We start from the raw sequence: 25,455 nt of genomic DNA on the forward strand, positions 1-25,455 counted from the left end.
GTTGCCAGAGGGGAAGAGGGCTGGCATGGGCAAAAGAGATAAAGGCATTCAACTGTCTGGCAGTAGATGGATACTTGACTTTTGGTGGAGATGTGATATATACAGATGTCCAAATATAAAGCTGTGTACCTGAAACTTACATAATGTTAACCCAATTTAAAAAAAAAAACAAGTGGCAGAACAGAGGTAAGTTGTGGGTATAGGCTGCTTTTTCTTATTTTCTATATTTTCATAAATCTGTTTCAGTAAGAAGGCAGGAAGAATTACAGTATAGCAGTTAAGAGTTGAAGCTAGTGTGTGATTCTGGGCAATTCACTTAATTTTCACTGCTGTAATATGTGAATAATAGTACTTATTAAGTAGTACCTAGTGTTGTAGTAAAAATTGAAGGAGCTAAAATATACCACAAGCTATAAAGTATTATGCAAATGCTAGCTAGTATTAAATTGGGCTTAAAACTACAAAATGAAAAATTTCTGGGAATTTTAAACCAACATAAAGCTCTCAGGTGAGTGGGATTTTTTTTTTTTAAGATTTATTTATTTATTTGTTTGTTTGTTTTGTTTATTTATACAAGCACTGGGTACAGTCAGAAGCGCGGGAGGGTGAGAGAATTCACCAGAGCCAGAGTGGGGAGCAGAGCAGGCAGAACGACTGAAGTACAGTGCTGAGGGGAGCAGCAGGCGCTGCAGGACAGGTCTGCGCACCATGCGGGACCCTCCTCTGGTGGCCGGGGAGCAGCCTGGGATCGAACTGGCGCCGCAGAGGCTGCGGGCAGCTTCCCAACCCAGCGCTCAACCGCTGCGCCACCGGGGAGGCCCATGAGTGGGATTTTTTTTTTTATAGTACATAAAAATGACAATTTATTTTGTTAGTGATACTTCACTTATTTTTTTTTTAAAGATTTATTTATTTATACAAGCACTGGGTACAGTCAAAAGCGTGGGAGGGTGAGAAAATTCACCAGAGCCAGAGCGGGGAGCAGAACAGGCAGACTGACAAAGTACACAGGAGAAGTCTGCGCACCATGGGGGACCCTCGCCTGGCGGCGGGAGATCGAACTGGTGCTGAAGAGGCTGCAGGCAGCTTCGCAACCCAGCGCTCAACCGTGCAACCGGGAAGGCCCTACTTATTTAACTTTGTATAAGCAAGGACTAGAGATGTAATCCTTACCCCAATTTAATCACTATAGTATAGGCAGAGTAAGCATTCAATAAATATTTCTGACTACTTAGTGAGTACCAGGCAAGTTCTAAATTGTATCAATTTACAGAATTCATAATTATGAAATTATGATTATATAATTTACATAATCATTATAACAATCTTATGAGGCTATCTGCATTACAGATAAGGAAATTTTAGATAAGTATGTGTATTAGGTTGGCCATGATCACTTCACTAGTTAATGGAAAGGCTGATCCTAAATTCAGGCCATATGGTACCAGATCTGTACTCCTTAAATATCTATCATTTATTTGGCACTGTGTTTAATTCTTCAACAATACTGCAAACTTGCTCAAAAATATTCAAGGCCTCCACATATTCCCAGGCAATGAAGCACAAATTCCTTAATCAGGTATTCAAAGTTTCTATAATCTGATTATACTTGTCCCATTTCTCTGTCACTGTGCCCTATACAAACTTTTCACTGTAAAAACTTAAGCTCACAATGAGATGTTATAAAAAGATCTCCATTAAATCTACTTTGCAATATATAATAGAGTTTAAAGTATTTTATATTATTACAGAAATGGATTCCAAAATACATGGACTTTATTGATGCATTCAGGATAGCATGAAGCTGAAAATAAATCATTGCTTATTTTAGTCAGGAAATAAAATACAATAATGATATTTCTAATATGGAGCATTTATTTCCCTTACCTTTTGGAAAATAACATAAAGAAACCTTTACTCCATCTCATTCTCTACAGTATAAGGAATTTTCTGTTTTACGCCTCACTGTAAGTACAGCAAGAAATATAAAAACATGGGCATAATAAATCGAGTCAATTAGTATCATGCCCTAAGTTTTAGTCACATAGTATTTTTAGTCACTAAATACAAACTGTTTGACAAAATATTTGTCACATTGCTTATTTTAATAAAAATTTTTATATTAACTTCATTAATACCAGAGAATATTCTTTTATAATCATTATCGAATAACCAATATTAATATACAACATAGTTTCTAAGCACATTACCCCTAGGCATTTTGTGTCTATAATCAAAACACAAAAGGCAAAGGGAGAATTAAGGCAACATAAATACAAATACCAATGTATATTTGGCAGTTTTTATAAATAGATGACCAAAAATATTTAATTTTTTATGTTTGTGCATTTATACCAAGGCATTTTAAGAAAAAAACCTGTAATGTAAAAGAAAATGTTGATCAATAACAAAGACAAACATATAAAATATAAAAATACAGTTATTCATAATAGGGACTCAAGACCACAGTAAAAATTCAAGAAATAAGTATACAATTTTTAGATTTGGTTTAGAAAATAAATATAAAAACAAAAAAGACATACCCCCCCAAAAAGCTCCTTCAGATAAGATGAAATTTTAGTTTACCAATGAATTTATAAATTCATTTAAAAATTTTAAATTAAAAAATTTAGTTCTGAAAAGGACAGGGTCAAAGTGGGGGAAGAGTTAAGAAATATTTTACCAATAAAACTGAAACATGAAAGTGGTGGGGAAAAAGGGCATTCTTTCACACCTTAGCATGTGTGCTGAGGCAAAAGCATTCAAAAAAAATTTATGAACTGAGAAATAATGAGGTCAAACAGCTGTTAAAGAGAATCTCCAAAAACGACTCCCAACTTAGCTGGTGATGAATTTTAAATCACTTTTCTTTCTGTGAATAACATAGTGTTTCTAAAACTGCTACTTTTTATGGAAGTAAACATGTGTTTTCTGCCTTTGAGTACCAAAAAGAAGAAAAAGAATGCACCTTGACAAGGAGTGGCCATTTCCAATAACACCAATTTCTCTAACAATCATATCAGCTTTATTTTAGTAGGTATAAATAATTAATGGCCAAAGTATTCATATTATCTGCTATTCATATTTTATGTGTATTAATGAAATCATATTTACATTAAAATATAGAATTCTCTTCCAGCATTAACACATTTTTGAATTATACTTGATGATATCTATGTATCTCAACATGTTGCTGAATAATATGGAGCAAATAATTGCAGCTTCTCTTTTGAAGGCAAATTGAGTAACTTTACAAATTATTGGTGAAAAGGCTTATTTTAAATTTTCTCGCTTTATACACTGTACTCACAATGTCATTATTATTACTCTGATCTTAAATACTAATATCACAAACCATGACCTGAAAGTTGTTACGATTTTAACATACAAAATTAGTCAAATTATTCACATAAGATGAAAAAATGTAGATACTATATTTATATATATAGAATACAAAAAATTCAATGAGTTCTTTGTTTTAAATATAAATATTTAATAATTATATAAATATATAAAGATAATGAAACTATCTTCCATGATGGTAAACACTGAATATTTCTTTATCATGTAGCCATAAAAGTAGCAAATAGTTGGTAACTGACATGCATTCACAAATATTCCTTAGGAAATAAATGACATAAAACTGATTCATTATGTCAGGAAGGACAGCATATTATTTCAATATAAAAGAGAGAGTGGTAGCAAGTGTGTGTCTATAGTTTAGTCAATTTTAATGTGTTAATGATATATCCAGCACTAGCAATGAGAGACAAAAGACAAACACTGAGAACATTTACATAGTCATGAGAGGAAAATATTAAACCAACTTCTCAAATAAAAAAAAAACAACAACAAATAAACCTTAACACACACATATATCAGAGTAGAACACATATTTGTTTAGAACCATTGCTTTCTGTGCTGAATGACTATGGTGGGCTAATGATAGCACAGTAAAAATAAAATTTAAGATTTGAAAAGCAAATATAAGGGACATAAAAAAGATGAATAGGAAATAACAAAGGATGAACTTTTACATATTTTACACACAGTAAATAGGAAAAGAACCTAAAAATTTTAAATATCTTAAGTTTTACAGGTAAGGGTAATTACATTACCTTTGTAATGGTTGCTTAGAATTACCACATGGCTATACCATTATTATATTATCCAGTCCTCTATAGTTGAACATTTAGATATTCCTATCTTTGCTACTGTATATAAAATGAGTTATTGCTGCTTATTTATGTCAAAAACAAAAACCGTATTTTAGCACTTTATTGTTTCTGGATATGTGATCTTCGAAAAGTAAAGATCATGTAATCTTGTTCTGACATGACAGTGAATACTGCTGACAGTGAAAAGTGTCAGTACTTATTGCCTAGAAGACATTCACTCAGGAAAAAAAAATGGTATAAAGCTAGTTTCCATCTTGAACTTTATATGCCCATAGCAAACTGTGAGAAGAAAATACCCATTCAAAAAGCAGGTATATTTTCCACAGAGTCAAAGACATGTTTTTGTTGTGACTTGTTGTTACCAGAGAGAGAGGGGTGGGGGGAAGGAGAGAAAAGCATAGGAGTCATCCTGATTGTGGGAAGGACACTAGAACTTTGTTGGCAGGTGAGGTTAAGTTTACATAGACATAGAGGTGAAGATAGTCGTCTGAAATTTATAGTTTTATACATCAATTAAAAAAAAAAGAAAAAGTTATAATCCACGGTTAGAGTGAAAAAAAAATGAATACACAAATGTTAATACTGGCAGTCTCTAATATTGAGCCATCTCTTTCATGAAAACCAGTCTCTAGGAGGATTACCCAATTATGAAAAATAAATATTTTAATGAAAATGATAGGTGGTTATTTAAAAGAAAACAGTATCCTTAATTACAATAATGCTGCTAGGTATAGTTAATGATCCTATACATTAAGGAAGGTCGAACTTTAATGACCTGGACCGCACTAGGGTCACAATTGGTAGCAGAACATTGATCAACATATAAAAGCCACCGAACACATGAAAGGAATTACAGTACATCACACATCAAACATTTTGGCCTGGTGCTTCCTTCCTCTAATCCTACTGGCAGGAAATGCTCTATATATCCTTTGAGGTGACCAGACACATTTATAAGTAATCCCTTGTTAAAAGAGCTCTTAGATACTGCAATTTTCTCCAAAGAGAACAGCTTCTACTCAGCATTGTTGAACTACATTTCTACATACAGCACAGAATAGAGCTCCACTGATGAGGTATTGTAACTGCATAATGTAGTTTCTTCTTCAAAGGGTTAAAAAGTATATTAAATAAGCTGGGAAAAGGTGTTTTCACATTGTTTAGAATGTACTATATGGCAAAATAACCAATAAATGATACAGATTTAACTATTTTATTATAGTTTTTAATGTAAATAAAGGTAAGTAGTAGATAAGTAAACATGTTTTGATTTACATCACCTCTTAAGTTAGCTTTACATCATAATATATTATTGGTATTAATAGTAAATGAATCTTTTTAATATGCCCATAGTTAACCTGGATAATGTAAAAATGAATCTGGTGCACTTTTTAAAATGAAGATTTCTAAGCTCCTAAGGATGAACATTTTCAAATAATGTAATTAAAGTTGAAAAAAAATTGTGAAAGATTCAGATTGAAGATAACTTTCCTAGAAGGCTATCTACTGTGATATGAACCAGGATTTAAAAAAATTTAATACTTGATCTTACTATTTTGTTCTACAGGATGGGTGGGTTAGCAGATGGGTGGTGGGTGGGTGGATGGGACATTAAGAAATTACGTATTTCTTATCTATTCCATCACCAAATTACACTGCAATGCTGTAACTCTATGCATGTTATTTTTTCCCTTAGTTTTTGAATAATTCTTAAAGTTTAGTGGTACTATACCTCAGTTTTATCAGGTGTTCTTTAAAACCACCTGGAAATACTGAGGTTGTGTTTCACTGAACATGATCTTCGTGACTTCTATTCAGAGATTACATGACTGGAAATATGTTCAGTGCCAAAGACAAGCTGTCCACAGTGTGTTTGATAAGCTGACATGGGACAGGGATTCTTTTCACTGTTGTGTCAGTTTATCAAACCCATACTTGGACGACAATCAATTCAATTAGAGGAAAATGGAGTCCTAAAACACAAAGTATTATTTTCTTTTGAGAAGCTATGTACTCTATGATCTACAAATGCCATATATGACAACCTGCATTGAACTGTAGCAGTAAATAAAATTCATAGGCATTGGTTCAAAAGAACTTTATAACCTAGATGTATCCTAGGAATTCATTTCATCATAGAAATGCTTACTAACAAAAATTTTTAATATTCACATAGGGAGTCTTTATTTTTTCTGTATGTATTACAATGTACTGGGAAAATAGCATAGGGTTGATTATACAATTTGATATTAAGGTATGGCCAACTGAGGTTTTAATTTTGATCAAAATTATTTATATTTTGATAATATGGTTTGATATTGGCACAGAAACTACAAGTAAACTTATAGACAATAAATTATGTTGAGAAAAATAATTTTACCAACTTAAAAATTCATGTAACAGTAATTTGAAAACTAATCTATGGTTTTAGAGGTTATAATAGTGGTTATCTTTGTAGTGCATGGTCCTGGTGGGATGGAATGAAGTAGGTTGGTAGTAACAGGGTTATATACATATGTAACAGTTTACTTAGTTGTATACAAATGATTCATGCACTTTCCTGTGTATGGTATAACTTAAAATACAAAAATATTAAAAAAACAAATCAGAAAAAGTATACAAACATATTTAATTTCTACCTATTTCTGCATCCACATTTGTATTTGTTACTACCTTTGTTAATGTGGAATGATTTTCAAGTTTACTGAATTTTAAAAATGTTTACCAAATGTTAGAAATTATAGTTAAGAAAATTGTTTTAGATTAAGAAAATACTTATTTTCATAAAAGAGGATGCATGGTCTCCAATGAGGGTGAGTATTATTAGCACATAAAAGAGGTAAAACTGTAATATTTAATTTAAAGAGGCCTCAAGGGACACAGAATAAAGAATGAAATAAAGTAGGCATATTTTTTAAGTTGGCTTATTTACTAGCTACTTTTTAAATTAGTACTTTAGAAATTAATAATTCTTGATCACATGTAAAAATTATAAGGATTTTTTTTTGAGAGGGGGATTAGTAACATCTTATTAGTGATCACCAAGTACTTTTATATAATATGCAACGGTAATGTACTTCCTAACTGGCTTTCTACTTAACTTCTGTAATTGTGGAAGGAATAAGAGGCTGAAAATACATACTAGTCAACAATGGTAAGGTGGATCTTCCTCAAATTGCAATTACAAAGCCAACGCTGCAGCTCACATTCACAAATTTCTAAAATTCAAAGCTGGTCAGATTTTTTAATCTAACCTACCTACTCACCCATCCACCCACCTACCTACCTACACACCAACCTACCCACCTACATGTCTGTCCATCTCTTCTGTTTAATTTATTTAATATGAGGAGTAAGTTACATTATATGAATAAATAAAAGAATAATATACAGATCATTCTTTAGTCAAAACAATCAAACTATGCTGTCAATGAGAAAAAAATGTAATTCTTCTTTTACATCAGATACTTAGAAAGGAGCACAATGTTTCCATTTCTAAAAGGCTGGTTCTGTATATCAGTAGTTCGGGTGAACGGTGGTTATATTTCAAAAACTCTGAAGACCTATTTTATAGCTACATCATGCTTTCTCTCATTTGTCTTTTAGAGGTATTGAGATAATAATTTCACATGACAATGTCAGTACTTCAATGAAAATAAACTATCAGAAATTCATACGATGTTACATATTTAGCACACCTAAGATAACCAGAAAATGTGTGAAATACAGATTTTCGAAGTTCATAATAAAATAAATCCTATTAAGATGTGAATTCAAACATTCTAATATTGTGTAGCTTTTTTCCAACATGACTTTCTAAAGACAAGCATCAAAAATATAAATAAAAAGAACTAAATACATTTAACATAAAATTCAAAAATTTACGGCAGTAAAATGTATAGTTATTTTCAACACTGTTATTGAGGTAGCTTTTGGCAACAAATAGAAACACGTTCATGGAAACTTACATCCTGCTACAGGAAGCCACAAAAGACATAGTTACTTTGGTGAGGGCCAAATGTAAATCTAAATTCTTCACACTAGATCAGCTAAAGAACATGACAGGGACTAAAACTCTGCCAACAGTATTTTCAAACAAAGCTTTTAGGCAAGTAACTCTAAATACCTACTATCCCAATTGCTCTGATTTGCTAAAAGGGTTATTTGAAACCAACAGTAAGCATTAGAGGATTAGGAACATAACGTCACTAGTCACTAGATATGAAACATACCTTGCCAAAAATCAACACAATGGTTATTTTGAGAACATTTATATAGAAAGAAATTCAAAGTTATGGGGATGGGTATAGTTTTGTGGAGATGTGTAGAATTTAATCTTTACAATGCATGTAGAAACTATAGTTCAGTATTAAAGTAGATAAGGTAGACTTTCATGAAAACCATACAAATACAAATAAGAAAAATGCTATACCTTGATCTCCATACTCATCAAAAATAAAGACTATTATAAGAATTTACAGAAAAAAAAACTGGTATTTTTAAATAATGATAACTTAAATGGACATGTACAATTGTTAATTATGTTAATATTATTGATGAAAGGATATTAATCTCATCTATAAATATTTACTGTTTGGATGCTTTAATTGTCAGTTGTTTGAGTCCATGTATACCATTTAAGCATACGCAAAAAATGTGATTAAAAAATAAGTAAATCTCAAGGATGAATTTCACTGGACATATCATCTTAATGTTAGTTCATACTGGGAACATTAACCCAATGATGACTTGAGAGGTTGAAAATTACAAAATGATATTGTCAAGGCTTAACTGTAGAAATAATTCTGTTCCTGAAAATGTCTATATTGTAGATTGCGTAATGGTCTACTTAGTTAAAACCATGACAAAATAATTGACTTCTGATTTTCAGTAAACTATTGATATGATTTAAAAAAATTCAGTAAACTGAATATATATCAAAGTCAATTTTAAAAAGACATTTTATGGTAGTTTAAAAATGTATAATACACAAAAATGCACATTTCCTAAATGGAAAAAAAATGTGCATTTTTTTGTGTTGAACATTTATACTTCCGAAGTGAATATAATGAAAATTAAATTTTCTCCTTAACTACGTAAGAACAAACCATGTTTTTCCAGTCTTCCAGTGATTGGTGATATCAAAACAGTCTCATAGAAAGAAACTGTTACAAAATAGCCCCTGAATATGCAATAAACAGATGGAAAGAAAATTTTATAATGCTGGAATAATTCTACTAATGCTGGCCTTATAAAAATGAAATCAGCTCCCCTAATTTACATATAAATTTTTAAAGTAAAAATTTCATACATTAAAATGTCACAGAGAAGATAACACCTGTCAGAAGCATAATTTACAAAACATTTCTTTTTTTTTTTTAAAGATTTATTTTATTTATTTATACAAGCACTGAGTACAGTCAGAAGCTCGCGAGGGTGAGAGAATTCACCAGAGCCAGAGCAGAGAGCAGAACAGGCAGACTGACGAAGTACACTGCTGAGGGGAACAGCGGGCGGCAGGAGAGGTTTGCGCACCATGTGGGACCCTCGCCAGGTGGCCAGGAATCAAACTGGCGCGCACTTCGCAACCCAGCACTCAACCACTGCGCCACTGGGGAGGCCCTACAAAACATTTCTTTAAAAAAATTGCCAAAATTTCCCATGGAATTTTCATATGTTTGTAGACAATTTTTAAGAGAATAAAATTCTCTTGTGGAGAAGAACTGAAACCCAATAGTATATTCAAACTTATTAAGTACTGAATGCACTAAAAAAGGATTAGGAAATGGTTGCAAAACTTAATAAAAAAAAAAGACTGAAAAATTCAGTAACTGACAAAGATTTTAAAGAGCTATGGGTTAAATTAGTCACAGATAAAATCCTAGAAGGGACATCAGAAGACCCACAAATATTTATGGCATGAACCAAAGCTGTAGGCAGAAGTTCACAAACTTCCAATTACCAAGAAGGATATAGTTCTCTTAAGTAAAAGATGAAAGTTAAGAAACTTTGTAATTAAAGTACTACAAAAGAAAAAGTTCTGTCTTAAATATTTTAAAAATTCTTTTAACAAAATATTTTCAAAACAAAAAATCAAGCAAATATTACTTTTACAATTTATTTTAAATCTTTTATAGTAGTTAGGAAAAGATTCTGTGTATATTTTGACAATATGATAGAACAATGACATAGGGAGTCAACATGAAATCTTAAATGGCATCCAAGTTAATATATCTGACTCTATATGTACATTTTCATAAGTGTACCTTAAACACAGTATTTCTCACTTGCACAGAATTAGGGAGAAAAAGCCCAAGTTACTAGGAACTTTTGATAACACAACTTTCTAATTTTGATATAACTTTGATATAAGAAAAACTCATGTAAATAACACATAGTTGTTTTAAAATAATAAAAGATTTTTCCAACTCGAATTAGAGAAAATAATGATGCAAGAATACTCCAAGAGAAATTAAACAAAGTAAAAGAAATTTTAAGTTATTTCCTTATTTTTGATACCTCTGAGACAGAATTAGAGCTAAATTATACTAAAGTGAAAAGGAAATGTTATTTATATTTATGATTTGTAATGGTTTAAAATATATCTTATTAAATACAAATAAATATATACTTAGTCTATTAATCAGACGGACTTAAGTTAGTATTTATGATTCATCATGACTTTGTACCTCATAACAGATGTGAGAAAAAGCTGGGCAACTTTCAAAATCATATGCTAGGGAGCTATTTTCTGTGGATCAAACACAGTATATTAAGTCTCCCTCAACCCCCCCCCAAAGTACAATCCAGTGAAAATTCTTTTAAAACAGACTGTATGTTCAAGTACTATCCAGGACTAACAAATTCAAACACTAGGGTTATAATAGTTTTGACCATAAATCAAGGTTCTTAATCTCTATAATATTAAGTGCAACCCAGCCTGCAATATTTTAGGGAACCCCAGGAAAAAAAAAACACCAAAATTGGTACCTAATGGTTTTTTATTCAATTTATTTACTGTTAACAAGAATGCTGTTAGAACAACAACAACAACAAGCGCCCTAACAGCTAAACAGTAATAAAATTTAATGGAATATGAATGTGAAACTTCAAAAAGTTTGGGTTTCAAACTTAATGTTATATACAGGCTAAACTAAGTTAGTTAAATTGAAGCTGGTCTGTTTTATAAAGAACTCAGTTACAGGCAGCAAGATGTAGTGCTAAAGAGCAAGGACAATGGGAATTGGTTCTGTCACTTATTTTATGTGTGACCCAGAAGAAATTACTTTGGTCTATTTTTTTTTTTGTCTGTATAGTACAGATAATCATAACACCTCATTATGAAATTTATGGTGAAGCAAACATTGCATTGAAAATATTGAGTAGAATCCTTGACACAACAGATGTTAGCTATTTCTATTATTGCTGCTGCTGCTGCTACTATTATATTACAATTGAACAAAGGTAGTCAGACTGCATAGAGAAGGTGAAAGAAAGGGTACATTACTTCTAAGTAAAATGATTGAAAAAGCTTTCAAAATAGAGCAGTATTAAGTGAGACATTGAAAGACAGATGTGATACTTAGGAATATTTTTAATTGATAATGTTGGATACCAAAGATAAGGAATTTTAATGAATCTATAACATTACCAATGTAAAATTTTTGTAACAAAAACTTTGAAAGTAGAATGGAAGAAAGCTGTATTTCAAAGAAACTGATAATGAATTCATAACCAATGGCTATAGAAAAGAATATATTAAGTCACATTGGGGTAAACAAAATGACTTGACCAAGTCATAAAAAAATTACTGGCACTCATTAAAAATACATTTTCAAAAAAATACTCTATTCAAAAGGCTTGGAAGCTGCTCATCAAATCTGTTATACAAAGTTTGGTTCTTCTTCAAACAGTACTTCAGTATCACCCATTATCAGTGTCATATGCAGTTCACTCAGGAACTTGGCAGAAATGTGAAATTTCAGGCCTGATCTCAGACCTTCCAAATCAAAACCTGCATTTTAACAACATCCCCAGGTAATTTGTATGCACATTAAGGCAGCACTGGTCTAATCCAATATAAATCATAACCCTCTCTAAACTTTCTATTGTAATTGGTTGAGCAGTCTCTGCTATATCAGCTATGTAGTTATTTTCAAAAATAAACTACGGACCCCAAACCAAATCCTCTCAACTTTTACTGCCTTCAGTTAATTTCATCCTTCCAGTTGCTTAGCCATACAACTGAATTGCCCTTATCTCTTCTGTCTCAAACCCCATGTGCAATCCACCTGTGATGGCTCTATACTAAGTCCTCATTTACTGTAGATATGTTCTTGGAAACTAACTTTAAGTAAAACAATGTGGAACAAAGTCAATCTTACTATAGGTTAACTGATATAAACCACAGTTGTTTCTAAGGTATATTTTTGTCACAAAACATTCCTAAGCTTCTAAGTGAGAATCCAAAACATAATATTGAACAATAATTTGTATTCATTCATTTATTTTCCATCCTACTTTTTCTAGTTCAGGGTGGGAGGCCAAGCCTATCCTAGTTCTGGGTACAAGGCAAAACTAACCTAGGGTAAATCCCTTTCCACACAGGACAAGGTCCTACTCAGACTGGGACAACTGACACTTGCCAAATAACCTAACTTGCACATCTTTGGGATGTGGCAGGAAACAGGAGCTTCAGGAAAAATCCCACACAAAAATGGGGAGGATATGCAAATTCCACACAGCCTGGGTCCTGGCCAGAAAACAATTTTTTTTCCCTCATCAATGATATGAAATAATGTTAAATGAAATATTATTCGAGGACCTGCTGTATCTCAAAAATATCACCAGAATCTGACCTCTTTTCACCACTTCCACAAAAACTACCTTTGATAAAACACTATCATTTCCCACCACGAATCCTTCATAACAATGACAATTCTTTTCTTTCCCTTCCCTACCTCCAGGCTAGTCTTTACATTTTTCCTAGCTATTTGCTTAAATTTAAATTGGATCATGTCACTTTGCTCAAACCCTCTGAAGGGCTACTCATCTGATGAAGACATCAACCCTTAATAATCAAAAGAATGTCATATCACATAATCAATTAACTCAGGTAACAAAAATAATCTTAAACATGACTCCTTTAGAGATCAGTATCTGATTTCCCAATGGTTGTTCTGAACTGTGACTTTTTATTTATTTATTTTTTTTATTTTTTATTTTTTTTTGGTGGGACCCTTGTTGGCAGCCGGGGAAACGAACCGGCGCTGCAGAGGCTGTGGGCAGCCTCGCAGCCCAGTGCTCAACCGCTGCGCCACCAGGGGAGGCCCTGAACTGTGACTTTTTAAACGCATATTTCACCCATTTTCAAATATCTCTGCTGGTGATCCCTTCATTTCTTTTTGCAGGGAGATATTCAGAAAACAGTAAAAGCATTATCTCAAAGTTACATATGTGTGGATTATTTTTCCCCATAATCATTTCTCACTCAAACTAACAGCCAAAGCTCCTCTGTAATGTTATGTTGGAGCCTACTACATTCCCCCAGCATGTATTATTTCAGCTGCCACTAGTTATTTATTTTTTTTTTTTGCACACTCCTGCTTCAGGATCCTTGAACTTTCTTAGAGATGTATCCTCTTTGACTAATGTCATGCTATCCACCTCTAACATCCCATTTTCTATTCTATTCCATGATGTGTTGCCTCCATAGCACTTATCTTCAAGTACACCAGAATATTAATTTATTGATTTGTAACTGTCTCTCTCTCCCTATTAACTGTATTTTCCATGAGAGCAGGGGTATGTCTTAGTCTTGTTCACCAATATGTACCAGTACTTAGAATAGTACTTAATGCACAGTAGGCCCCCAATAAACATTTGTCAAATAATGAATAACTGAATGAACAATTAAATTATTAGACTTTTACAATTTGAAAGATCGATCTTTATTCTAGTGACCTAGAATTACGGTCATTGTAGCAGCCACAACTTAATGATCCCAGGTATGGTTAAACTTTAGAAGGAATGAAGCTACTCTATGGAACATGAGGACAAGTATTTGAACATGGGTACAAGTGCTATGTACCTTAGGAATTTTTTCACCTTCAAATTTAAGTTCTTAAGAAATGCCTTTTATTTTTAAATGGGCTGCATTTAAAATTTTTATTTCTAAAAAATAATCAAGATGTTCACCTTTATTAAAAATAAGTGTCTCTATTTCTCTTGAATGTTATCTTAGGCCCTGAAACACTGGGGGAGGCAGATGTAGCATAATTTCTCTCCTTGCTCAACATCCTCCCTCAGGCGATCAGGAAGGAGCTCCTTTATCTTTGTGCTTTTCAGTAATTTGACAATAATGTGACATGATGTATTTTTGTTTGCATTTATTTTGCATGTCAGTGAGGACAGTGTGTTGGGTTTCTTGCATCTGATGATTAATAATTTGTTAATTTTATTCTCATTTTCTTCTACTTCTTGGACTCACAGTAAACATATTAGGCCATCTGGCATTGTTCCATGTATTTTTCAATTTGTTCTCTTGTACCTTTCTTATCCATTCTTTTCTCCCCTTTTATGTGCTTCATTTGGATAATTTTTATTTGTCTATCTCTAAGTTTACTGATCCTATCTTCTGCTTTGCCCATTCTCTGTTATGGCTATCATCCAGTGAATCCTTAATTTCAGGTATTATATTATTCAGTTTCATTATTTTAAATAGGGCTCATTATTGTAAAATGTTCATCACTTCACTTTAAAATATTAACAACAGTTATTTCAAATTCCTGTCAACTAATTCCAACATTTCCTTTATCTGTGGATTTTTCTACTGGCTCATTTTTCTTCCGGTAATTGGTCAAATTTTCTTGCTTCTTTGATATTTTATAATTTTTGATCATGAATTTTTGATTTCAGATATCATGCATAAAAAGCCTACTGAAACAGAAGTCAAAGTTATTTACTCCCAGAGAAGGGATATCTTTGCCTGCCAAGAAGAATACATAGCAAATCACAATTATTTTTTTAAAGATTTATTTATTTATACAAGAACTGAGGTATAGGCCAGATGTGAGGGAGGGTGAGAGGATTCACCAGAGACAGCGCAGGTAACAGAGCAGGCAAACTGATGAAACACACTGCTGAGACCTCTCCTGCCGCCCGCTGCTCCCCTCAGCAGTGTACTTCGGTCCTTCTGCCTGCTCTGCTCCCCGCTCTGGCTCTGGTGAATTCTCTCACCCTCCCGCGCTTCTGACTGTACCCAGTGCATGTATAAACAAAACAAACGAACAAACAAACAAATAAATAAATAAAACATGCCTCTATTTAAAAAAAAAAAAAAGAAAAGAAATACACTGCTGAGGGGAGCAGTAGGCGAGACAGGAGAGGTCTGCTTTGCCATGTGGGATTCTCGCCAGCGGGCCAGGATCAAACCCATACTGCAGAGGCTGGGGACAGCATCACAGTGGGGCGCTCAACCGCCTGCACCACCAGGGAGGCCCACAAATCACAAATTTAAGTCACCAATATAATTTGCTAGTAGTCACACTGAACATTTGAAATTTTTGAAAATTTTTGAACATTTGAAATTTTTGATAATTATATAGTTAATATATAAAATACTGTTATTATAATGTATAATCAATAAAAAAAGATTAGATGTTTCGCTTTGCTTTCCTGTTACTTTTTCAAAAACTGGTATATATTTTGGGCCTCCCTGGTGGTGTAGCGGATGAGCACAGCGCTGTGAAGCTGTCCGCAGCCACTGCAGCTCGGGTTCGATTCCCGGCCAGCCAGGGAGATTGCCACATGGTGTGTAGAGCTCTCCTGTCACGCCTGCCGCTCCCTCAGCAGGTCTTTCAATGTGTCTGGCTGTTCTGCTCCCCACTCTGCCTGTGATGAATCCTCTCACCCTCCTGTGCCTCTGGCCTGTACCCCAGCTATTGTATAAATAAAATAAAAATAAATCTTAAAAAAAAAAAGTGGTATACATTTTAAACTCAGTTCATTTCATTTGGATGAGATACATTTTAAAAGCAGAAAACCCAAAAGCAGTTAGTGGCTATTATACTAAACAGTGCATCTCTAGTGTGATTTTGTCTTTTAAGAAAGGTGAAACTTCGAAAAATTCAACTCCGTCTTCCTAGCAACTAATTCTCACCCAACATTTACAAGTGTCAGTGTCCCTAGATTTCTCATTCCTATAAGAAAATCCCTCTGCTATACCTAGACCAGGGAAATAATTCCAGAGTTGGCAAGAATATCCAGTTTTCAATCACCTAGAAAGGTTATTTCTCATACCATAATTCTTCTGGACCTCTTTATGACATCAATCTGTTATTTGTTCAGACTACTTGCTGTACAACAATATAACTGACATTCCATAAAAATGTACCCTTTTGAGGTATACAATTAGTGGGGATTTTTGGTGTATTTTTATTTTATTTTTCGGTGTATTTTAAGATACATCATCACTCACTGTGCAAGTACTCAATGTACATCTCACTGCACATCACTACTAATTCTACAAGACTTTCATTATCCTAAAAAGAAACCCTAAATCCACTAGCAGTCATTCTTCTTTCCCCTCCTAGCTACCACTATTCTATTTTCTTTCTCTTTTTGTTTCTCTCTAAACAAAATAGATTTGTCTATTTTGGATACTTCATAAAAATGGAATCATATATGTAGCTTTGGTGCTGGGTTCTTTCACTCATTTGTTCCCAAAGTTAACCACATTATGGCATATACTTCATCCCTTTCTAGTCAGCTGTATGGCCAGACTGCATTTTGTGTAGCCATCAGTTAATGGGCCTTCTGAGTTGTTTCTACTTTTTAGATATTATGAATAGCTCTACTATGGCCACTGGCATAAAAATTTTTTGGGTTTTTTTTTGTGTGGACCTATATTTTTTGTAAACAACTATGTTTTCAGTTCTCCTGCTAGGAGGAGGAATGCTGCATCATATGTCAACTGTATGTATAACCTTATAAGGAATTGTCAGTTTTCACAGCAGCCACTACATTTTACATCAGAAATGTATGAGGTTTCCAATTTCTCTACATTTTTGTCTTTTTTGCTATAATCATTCTAGTAGGTACACTTTTGATTTGCATTTCCCTAATGGAATATGGAGTTGAACTTCTTTTCCAAGTGCTTATTGTCTATATTTGTATCTTCTTTGTATATATATCTATTCAAACACTACCCATTCTTAATTGGGTTGTCTTTCTATGATTGTATTGTAAGAGATTTTTACATTTTCTGGACACAAGTCTCATCAGATGCACGACTTATAAATACTCTGTCCCATTCTCTGGACTGTCCCTTTTTTTAAAAAAAAAAGATTTATGCATGCATGCATGCAAGAACTGGGGTGGAGGCCATAGGCGCGGGGGGCGGGGTGTGAGAGAGGATTCACCAGAGACAGAGTGGGAAACAGAACAGGCAGATCAACTGAAATACACTGCTGAGGGGAACAGGAGATGAGACAGGTCTGCTCTGCCATGTGGGTTAGCTCCCTTATTGGGGATCGAACTCAGGCATCAGTGGCTGCTGATAGCTTGATAGCACTGAGACCCAATCTCTGCACCACCAGAGAGGCTCTCTGGATTGCCACTTTTTGATCAAATCCTTTACACAACAAAACAGAATTCTGATAAAGTCCAATTCATTTTTTTTCTTTTGTCCCTTACTTTTTGGTGTCATTTTAAAGAAACCAAGGCCATAGAGATTTATTCTTATGTTTCTTCTTAAGTTTCATAATTTTAGCACCTATATTTAGATTTCTGATCCATTTTTAAAAACTTGTTTATATATATTAATTGAAGTAAATTATACATATCTGATGGGATAACCCTATCAGATATTAACCACCCACTCACCCATATTTCACCACCATTTTAAGTATTTTTAAGTGTATACTTCAGTGGCATCAAATGCATTCACACTGTTGTAGACCACGTACACCATCCACCTCCACAACTTTCAGATCCAGTTAATTTTTGATCCAGAAGCCCTGTATATTTCCATGGAGTACAAGGAACAGGTACTTCTTTTGTCAGGAGAGATTTTTTTCTTATTTATTTTTAGTTAAATTTTGTGTGTATGGTATCAAGTAAGGGTCCAATTTCATGTTGCTAACCATTAGTCTGAATACCATTTGTGGAAAAGACTATTTTTTTTTCATTGAAGTAACTATGTTATTAAAAATCAACACCATTAAAATCAGCATGTGTATATATTACATAATTTCATCAGTAAAAGTCCTACTTTATCCTTCACTACAACTGACCACTTATACCTGATTTATCCAAACATCTCCCCCCTTACCTTTTTTTTGGGTAACCATTAATGACTCTTAAAGACTAAGAATTTATTTTTTCTTTTATTTAGGTATGTTTTCTCTATGTGCCATATATGAGTGAAATCATACATGGTTTCTCTTTCTATGTCTAATCCATTTCACCAAGCTTAATACACTCTAGGTTCACCAATGTTTTTGTAAATGGCAGGACTTCACTTTTTTTTACAGCTGAGTAGTATTCCAATGTATATACAAACTACATCTTCATGAAGTTATCCACTGATGAGCAACTTTGAACTAATTTTATTATCTAATAAAAAATTCACAAAGCAGGTAACTGGACTTTTGATGGAAAATAATGCTAAATCTTGAAATCACTGGGTGAGTTCTGCTATTTAACAACATTAAGTCCTCTGGTCTATGTAAATGGTATATACTTCCACGTATTTAGAACTTCTTTAATGTCTTTGAATTATATTTAATAGTTTTCAGAGTATTACACTTCATTTGATAATATTATTTGTAACTGTTGTTTTCTGTTTGATGCTATAAAGATGGAATTGTTTGATTTTACACTGCAGATTATTCATTCCTCATTGTTATTGTGATCTGTTTTTTATACATTGATTGTGCTTCCTGCAACCTTGCTTAATAGTTTTTCAGTGGATTCATCAGGGTTTTCTTGACACTAGACCATGTGACCTACAAAAATACATAGTTATATTTCTTCTTTATGTCTGGGTATCTTTTTGTGAATTTTTTATAGATACCATTTATCAGGTTGAGGGAGTTAGAAAAACTAAGACAGGAAGAAGAAATACAAAGAGCGTATTAAAAGAAAAAGGAAGTAGAAGCACATAGAAAGTGATCAGGAGAGTAACTGAATAAATTATACAAACAGGAGGAAGACTGAATAATATAAATATGAATTTTAAAAAGAACTCTGAAAGGAAAATCCATAAGAAATACATTCTAAAATGTTCTGCCATTAGTTAAGTATATGCTTTTGGCAAATACCTAAAATTTTTGCATTTCTTGGTCTTGTCAATTATAAAAAAAAAGTAAGGTTATTTATTCCACAAACAAAGCTCCTACTATATATTTTTTGTATACATATTTTTATGTATTTTATGTGAGACCAAATGTGAGATGCTTAAGGTATAAAGGAATAATACACTTTTTCTGACATATAATTACCTTTTGGCATTTTATTACTATATTCTATAAAATACATTAAGCAAAGCAATAAAACAGGAAAGGAAATAAGATAGAGAAGGTAGAATGATAGAAAATATAGAGAACGGGAAATGGCAAAGAATAAAAGGAAGATACAGAAAAAGGAAAAATTAAGTTTGAAGAAATCTGGGGAAGTAATAGACCAAGAAAAGAAGTTCAAGGATAAAAGGAAATAAGCAGTAACAGCAGGAATATAAGAACTGTATCACCACAATGACTGTTGAGGCCTATTGCTTTTCTTCTAGTCTTTCAAAATACTATCTCTTATGGTATTTCACTATTTTATTTTAGATTTATGCACAAATAAACTTCAGAAAATTGCAATCAAGTTTATGAATGGAAGAAATCCAGCATTCCCTGTATGAGTCTTAAAAACCAAACAAAAGCATGGTTTTCTTTACAGTTTGGTACCATTCATGGGGTACCATCTCTTTCTAGAGCTTTGTTCCTTTTCATGTCCTCAACTATCTGTGAAGCACAATAAAGCCAAGTCTGACAAAACAAGGTATGCCTGCATATTCACACAGTAATACAAGCACCACCACTACCAATACCAGAACATTTCCATCACGCAAAAATGAAACCCCATTCTTACTAACATTAACCTATTCTGCTGTTTACCAAGTTCTTACAACCACTAACCTAATAATCTACATTTCTGTCTCTGGATTTGCTGATTCTAAATATTTCATATAAACGGAATCATACACTTTGTGGCCTTTTGTATCTGGTTCACCGAGATTTTATGTTTAATGTAATCACAGGAATAATAAAGGTAACTCTATGGTATAGGATCTTTTACTTTGAGTATACATTTATATTCTGAGCCAGTACCACTTTGATTACATCATTTGAAAATAGTTCCTACCTCTACTATTCCTCCTTTGATAGTGATACAGCATTTCAATGAGATCTTGAAAATACTTTCATTAACTCCTAAATACAAATCTTTTATTGGCTTAGTTCCCTTATTTAGAATTTGAGATGTAAATTTTAAAGAAAAACTATTAAATTGATTTCGTCAACTAGAACTCAGAATTCTATAATGTTTAACATTCTCATACACATTTCTAACCCTGCACTACAGAGCACTGCAGAATTAGCACATAAACCTGAAGTTCAAGTTCTCCTGAGCCAGAAGAACAGATGGACTTACCAGGTAAGTAATTTGAGCCAAAGAGAATAAAAGGAAGATCCTTCCTTGCAGAGGAGCAAAGAAGATTAAAAAGAAGTTGCTATAGAGATCAAAAGTCAACCTAAAGGAATTCTTTCACAGGATACAAACTAAATCCCAGGCAAGTGAGGATACAATTCACATAAGAGCCAGAAAATGGAAAGGGAACAGGAGAAAAGGAAGTATCTCGGAGGGTCATTTTATTGAGGGTGATAGGTTCTTTTAACATAAAACATATTTTTTTCAGCAAAAGTAAAGTAAGGCCCTCTTTGAGGATCACTTACTTCTGAAGTGGAAAAGATAAATATACTTGAATTTCCAAATGTTAGAAATTAAATTATTTTCACTCAGAAAGAACTCTACAATAATCGTATCCTTAGTTACTGAGGGAATCAAAAGACATGAATTGTAATCTTGGTTCTACAGATACTTGACTAAAGACAATTATGCTTTTTATTCTTATTTCCTAATCTGTAAGAAAGTTGGATTAGATAATTCCTAAGGTCTCCTTCAGTTTTAACATCTTAAAATTTTATGTAAGCCAGCAACAACAAAAAAAATCTTATTAGGAATAAATACTATACTATATGCACATATCAAAAATATTTGAGAAAATAAAATTTTTAGGTCCACTTAATGTAAAACTAACATTCTCTTCTAAATGATAAATAGATTACATGAATCAGAATCATTTCCTACCAGTAACATTTATTGGAGAACAGTAGGAATTTAGTTTTTAAAAGCCTGAGATTATGACATCTGAAAAGCAGACCAGCGGGAGTAATAAGACACTTGTTCATCTGTATTTCTGTGACTTTTCTCACTTGGTATTATTTGCAACTGCACTTTTATGTCTAGGAGCAGTGCCAACTTCAGTATGAATGATATATTATTTTTATCATGTTGATTACATATGTTCACCAGTTTAGTTGTCCATATATGTTTGGTGTGGTTTGCAAACACTCAGTGACAAAATCCAGAGCATGGCATTTTCACAGAAAGTGTTTACTGTGAAATTTCTCCTTAGAAGTTTGCTTTTCTATACAGCTTTGATCCATATGACATTCATAGTCCTACATTTCAAATAATGGTTTATAGTTAAATTAAGAAAATGCTTCAATGTGATATAACATGACTATAGCAGTATGTGGTAGTTCTAGAAGAAGGCCTCATTTTCTTATGTGATTAAAGATTTGGTCAAATTTAAAGTCTGCTGAAATTTTCCAAACTGTGCTTTCTACAGTTTTACGGTGACTTGGTACTTACATTCTGTTATTCATCAACACTTCACAGAAATACTTGATTTGTCTGAATGAATTTAAAAACCCACAACTGAAGAAAATCAGAAAAACCTGGTTTTAAATATCAAAAGATCTCAAATGAAAACTATTTCTGCAGGCCACAGTAAGCAAGTTTTATTGATCAGTGTACTTCTTTGCAGGGTGAAATTGTTGCAAGATTGAACATAAAAAATAAACTTACTGGTAAATATCTTTCCTAAGCACAGACCGGCCAAGAGGATTGTCAGCCTGTGGAGCCATAGCAACAGAGCCAATTTTCAAAACCATGGTGTCTTCCTTTGCTGCCTGATTAACTGTAACACAAAAAGTAGAGTTATGAGACAGTCAATCTGTGCATCACTTCATGCATACAGAGAAATCTATGAGTAATGGGTAACAGAGTGGAGACACATTCAGTAAGACCAAGATAGATAAGACAAGAAGAAGAAAAAAAATGTGTTTAAAATTAAAATATTTGATGCTTTTCTAACTACATCCTTCATATTCCATGAAGCACTTCTCTGTTATACACAAAATAGCAATTTGAAAAAAAATCCAACTCAATATTAACATATATGGTATCAAATATACGTAATACTTAAGTAGTATAAGTTTATCTAATTTCATAATTTTGTACTACTGCCTCTTTCTCCCAAGTGATTTTTGGTCCTCAGTTTTTAAAAACAGATTTCATTCTACAAATATATTTAAGGAATGCTACTACATCAGTTACAAATTCTCAAAGCCACTTAAATTTACATGATCAGTAATAATATACAACTCAGACATATTCAAATGCACAGATAGCACTTTAAGCTGTAAAATGTCAAGAGAATCCAAAAGAAATATATGGTTGCAACACCAAAAAAAAAAAAAAAGAGGTAAATATTTAATACATAAAGACATTCTAACTTGTTATTTTAGGCATTTTTAAATTTTGTTAATTTTTACAGTGAAGTTGTTGAAGAAATTATAATGTGACACATGTGTAAAACTTTTACCTACTAATGTAATCTAAAATTAAGGTAAGTGATTTCAGAAAAACAGTAACAGGTAAAGATATATTAATTCTGATTCTTTTCTTCATATTGAATAAAACAATAATTCATCATATAATCTCATTTAATGAAGATCAGTACTTTTTTCTCTGAATAATCAACTAATTATAGTCTTTTCTAAGGATAGGGAGGGGTTCCTGATGGCCCCATTAATTTATATTAAGTTTTGTTCCTTCTTCCCCAACAGATGATTCTACTGAAGTAGCTGTTTAAAAATTGTTAACAATATAAAACTTTCTGGGTTTGAAAAAAAATACTGTAACTCATAATTTCTCTCAAAGAACTATCATCTGCCACAAATGAAACAGAAAAGGACTGGTTGCAAGACCTCAGGAATATCCTGAACAGAACATGCCTACAAAGGCATACACCCATATTTCTCCAACTGTGGTGCCCAAAGAATGCAAAAACTAAGAGATTATTTCCAGCTGCTTCAACTATACACTTGGCATGGTCTGCCTTAGATTAGTTTTAAAAAGAAAGTTAGCATTAAGAAAATCAGAAAAAGAAAGAAGAAATTCAGTGAGGAAAAGAAAGAACCAGATAAGATGTATACAATGGGAGTGGCAAAATGGCAAGCACGTAGCGAAGGAGGACAGCAAAATGAGGAAAAAAAAGAAAAGAGACGAGTTATCATAGTAAATATTAGCATGTGGATGTCACAATAAAGACAGTATTATTAAACAGCCACAGCAAAAAAAGATCAAATAGAAATCAACTTCTCATGCAGCTGCACTATTTTCAAATGACTAGAGGTCTGGCTTGATTATAGGTCCTTATACTATGAACACTGTTTACATTTCACAGATCTTGCATTTTATGCCAACCTTATCAAATAGTTCCATGTGGGTAAAACCTCTGATTAAACAGCAGGCATCAATTAAATCAATAAATAGTAAGCCTGGAGAATAGTCCATACCACAAAAGTGCAATTAGTATACTTGCTAACTGTTCTTTCAGGCAACAGATACTACCCACCATATGAAAGTCTGAAATGCAATAGAAACACTGCAGTAAATGAGGTACATATGGAAGAAAAATGACGTACTTGGTGTTACATACAAAGCCAGATCCAAGAACAGAATTCCGTTTCTCTTAGAGCCAAAAGTGTTTTCACCGGGTTATACTATGTTTTATAATAAAAAAGCACTTAATGCAGATCATTTACAAACTAAATTAAAAGAAACATCAACTTTATTACAGAAAATATTCAACTTATCAAAATGTATCATCAAGTTGTAAGAAAAAAATATATTTATTTAAGCAAGTGCCTTGAGTCATTTCTTCAGTTACTTTATAGTTAGAAAAAAAAATAAGCTTCCCTTTCTTGGTTTATTTCACCTGCATTTAATAGTTGGACCATATGAGGAAATGTTCCCTCTAGAAGCATTTTCCACATGAAAATGAATGCCTTCCTTCTTTGCTTTAACTGTGTTTTTAAATATTGATCCTCATGAGAAACTACTCATTCTAGAAGACTTACACTGGAGCCAAAAAACAGTCTTCTATTCTGTAATAAATAGCTTAAACTGGAAGTCAAACACCTGTAGATTCCGAAACTTGATAATAACTGCACACAACACAAACAATATTCAAGCTGAAGTCAGACTTCCAATATCATTTTTTGAATGTTAGAATGTTAAATATTTTCTTATTAATTGAATTTTACACATGAACTATGAAAAACTTTTACATTTAATATAACATGAAATGTAAGTCTGAAAGATTTTATCTTTTCCTTGAGCAAGAGTATGTGTATAGCAAATAAAAGGGCTATGAATAAGTCCAAAATCATGAACTTTTATCAGTAACCAAAGGCTTAAATAAAGAGCAGATTATTCATGAAACTATTAGATAATATAAGACTGTTATAACTAAATTTTTTTAAATCAACATGAAAAAGTGTTTTTGAAGACTTTAATTTTCTCAATAAGAGAAAGTCTCAATATGAGCATAATTTAAAATATCTGCAATCTCAAGAGTATTTGAACTTGTCACTGTGCAATATACTTTCATAAACACATAACTGTAGTGAGATCCCTAAACAAAGCTATCAGCAAAGATTTTAACTTATTTCCACATTTGCAGTTGAAGACAGAAAGATGGGTCAATAAATATGTAACATAATGGCTATTGTATATTAATTGAAAATACAGCTGGATCTAGTTTATGTGTGATTTTTGACTTATAGACAAAAATTACTTGATAATGTTTTTATAATAT

At 32.7% G+C, this 25,455-nt stretch overlaps 1 protein-coding gene across 4 annotated transcripts in view; it reads right to left on the minus strand.

The window, feature by feature from the left end:
- Positions 1 to 25,455, minus strand: part of VPS13B (vacuolar protein sorting 13 homolog B) — a gene marked incomplete at both ends in the record, with an annotated part of 598,760 nt that overhangs the window by 252,558 nt on the left and 320,747 nt on the right. For all 4 annotated transcript variants that reach the window (XM_084230016.1, XM_084230015.1, XM_084230017.1 and 1 more), the window contains one exon: positions 22,377 to 22,488. In XM_084230016.1, the coding sequence (XP_084086142.1) occupies positions 22,377 to 22,488 (112 nt within the window). The remainder of the gene's footprint in view (positions 1 to 22,376; positions 22,489 to 25,455) is intronic.

The sequence above is a fragment of the Talpa europaea genome, assembly GCF_964194135.1.
Source record: "Talpa europaea genome assembly, chromosome: 3".
In the NCBI taxonomy this organism is placed as follows: domain Eukaryota; kingdom Metazoa; phylum Chordata; class Mammalia; order Eulipotyphla; family Talpidae; genus Talpa; species Talpa europaea.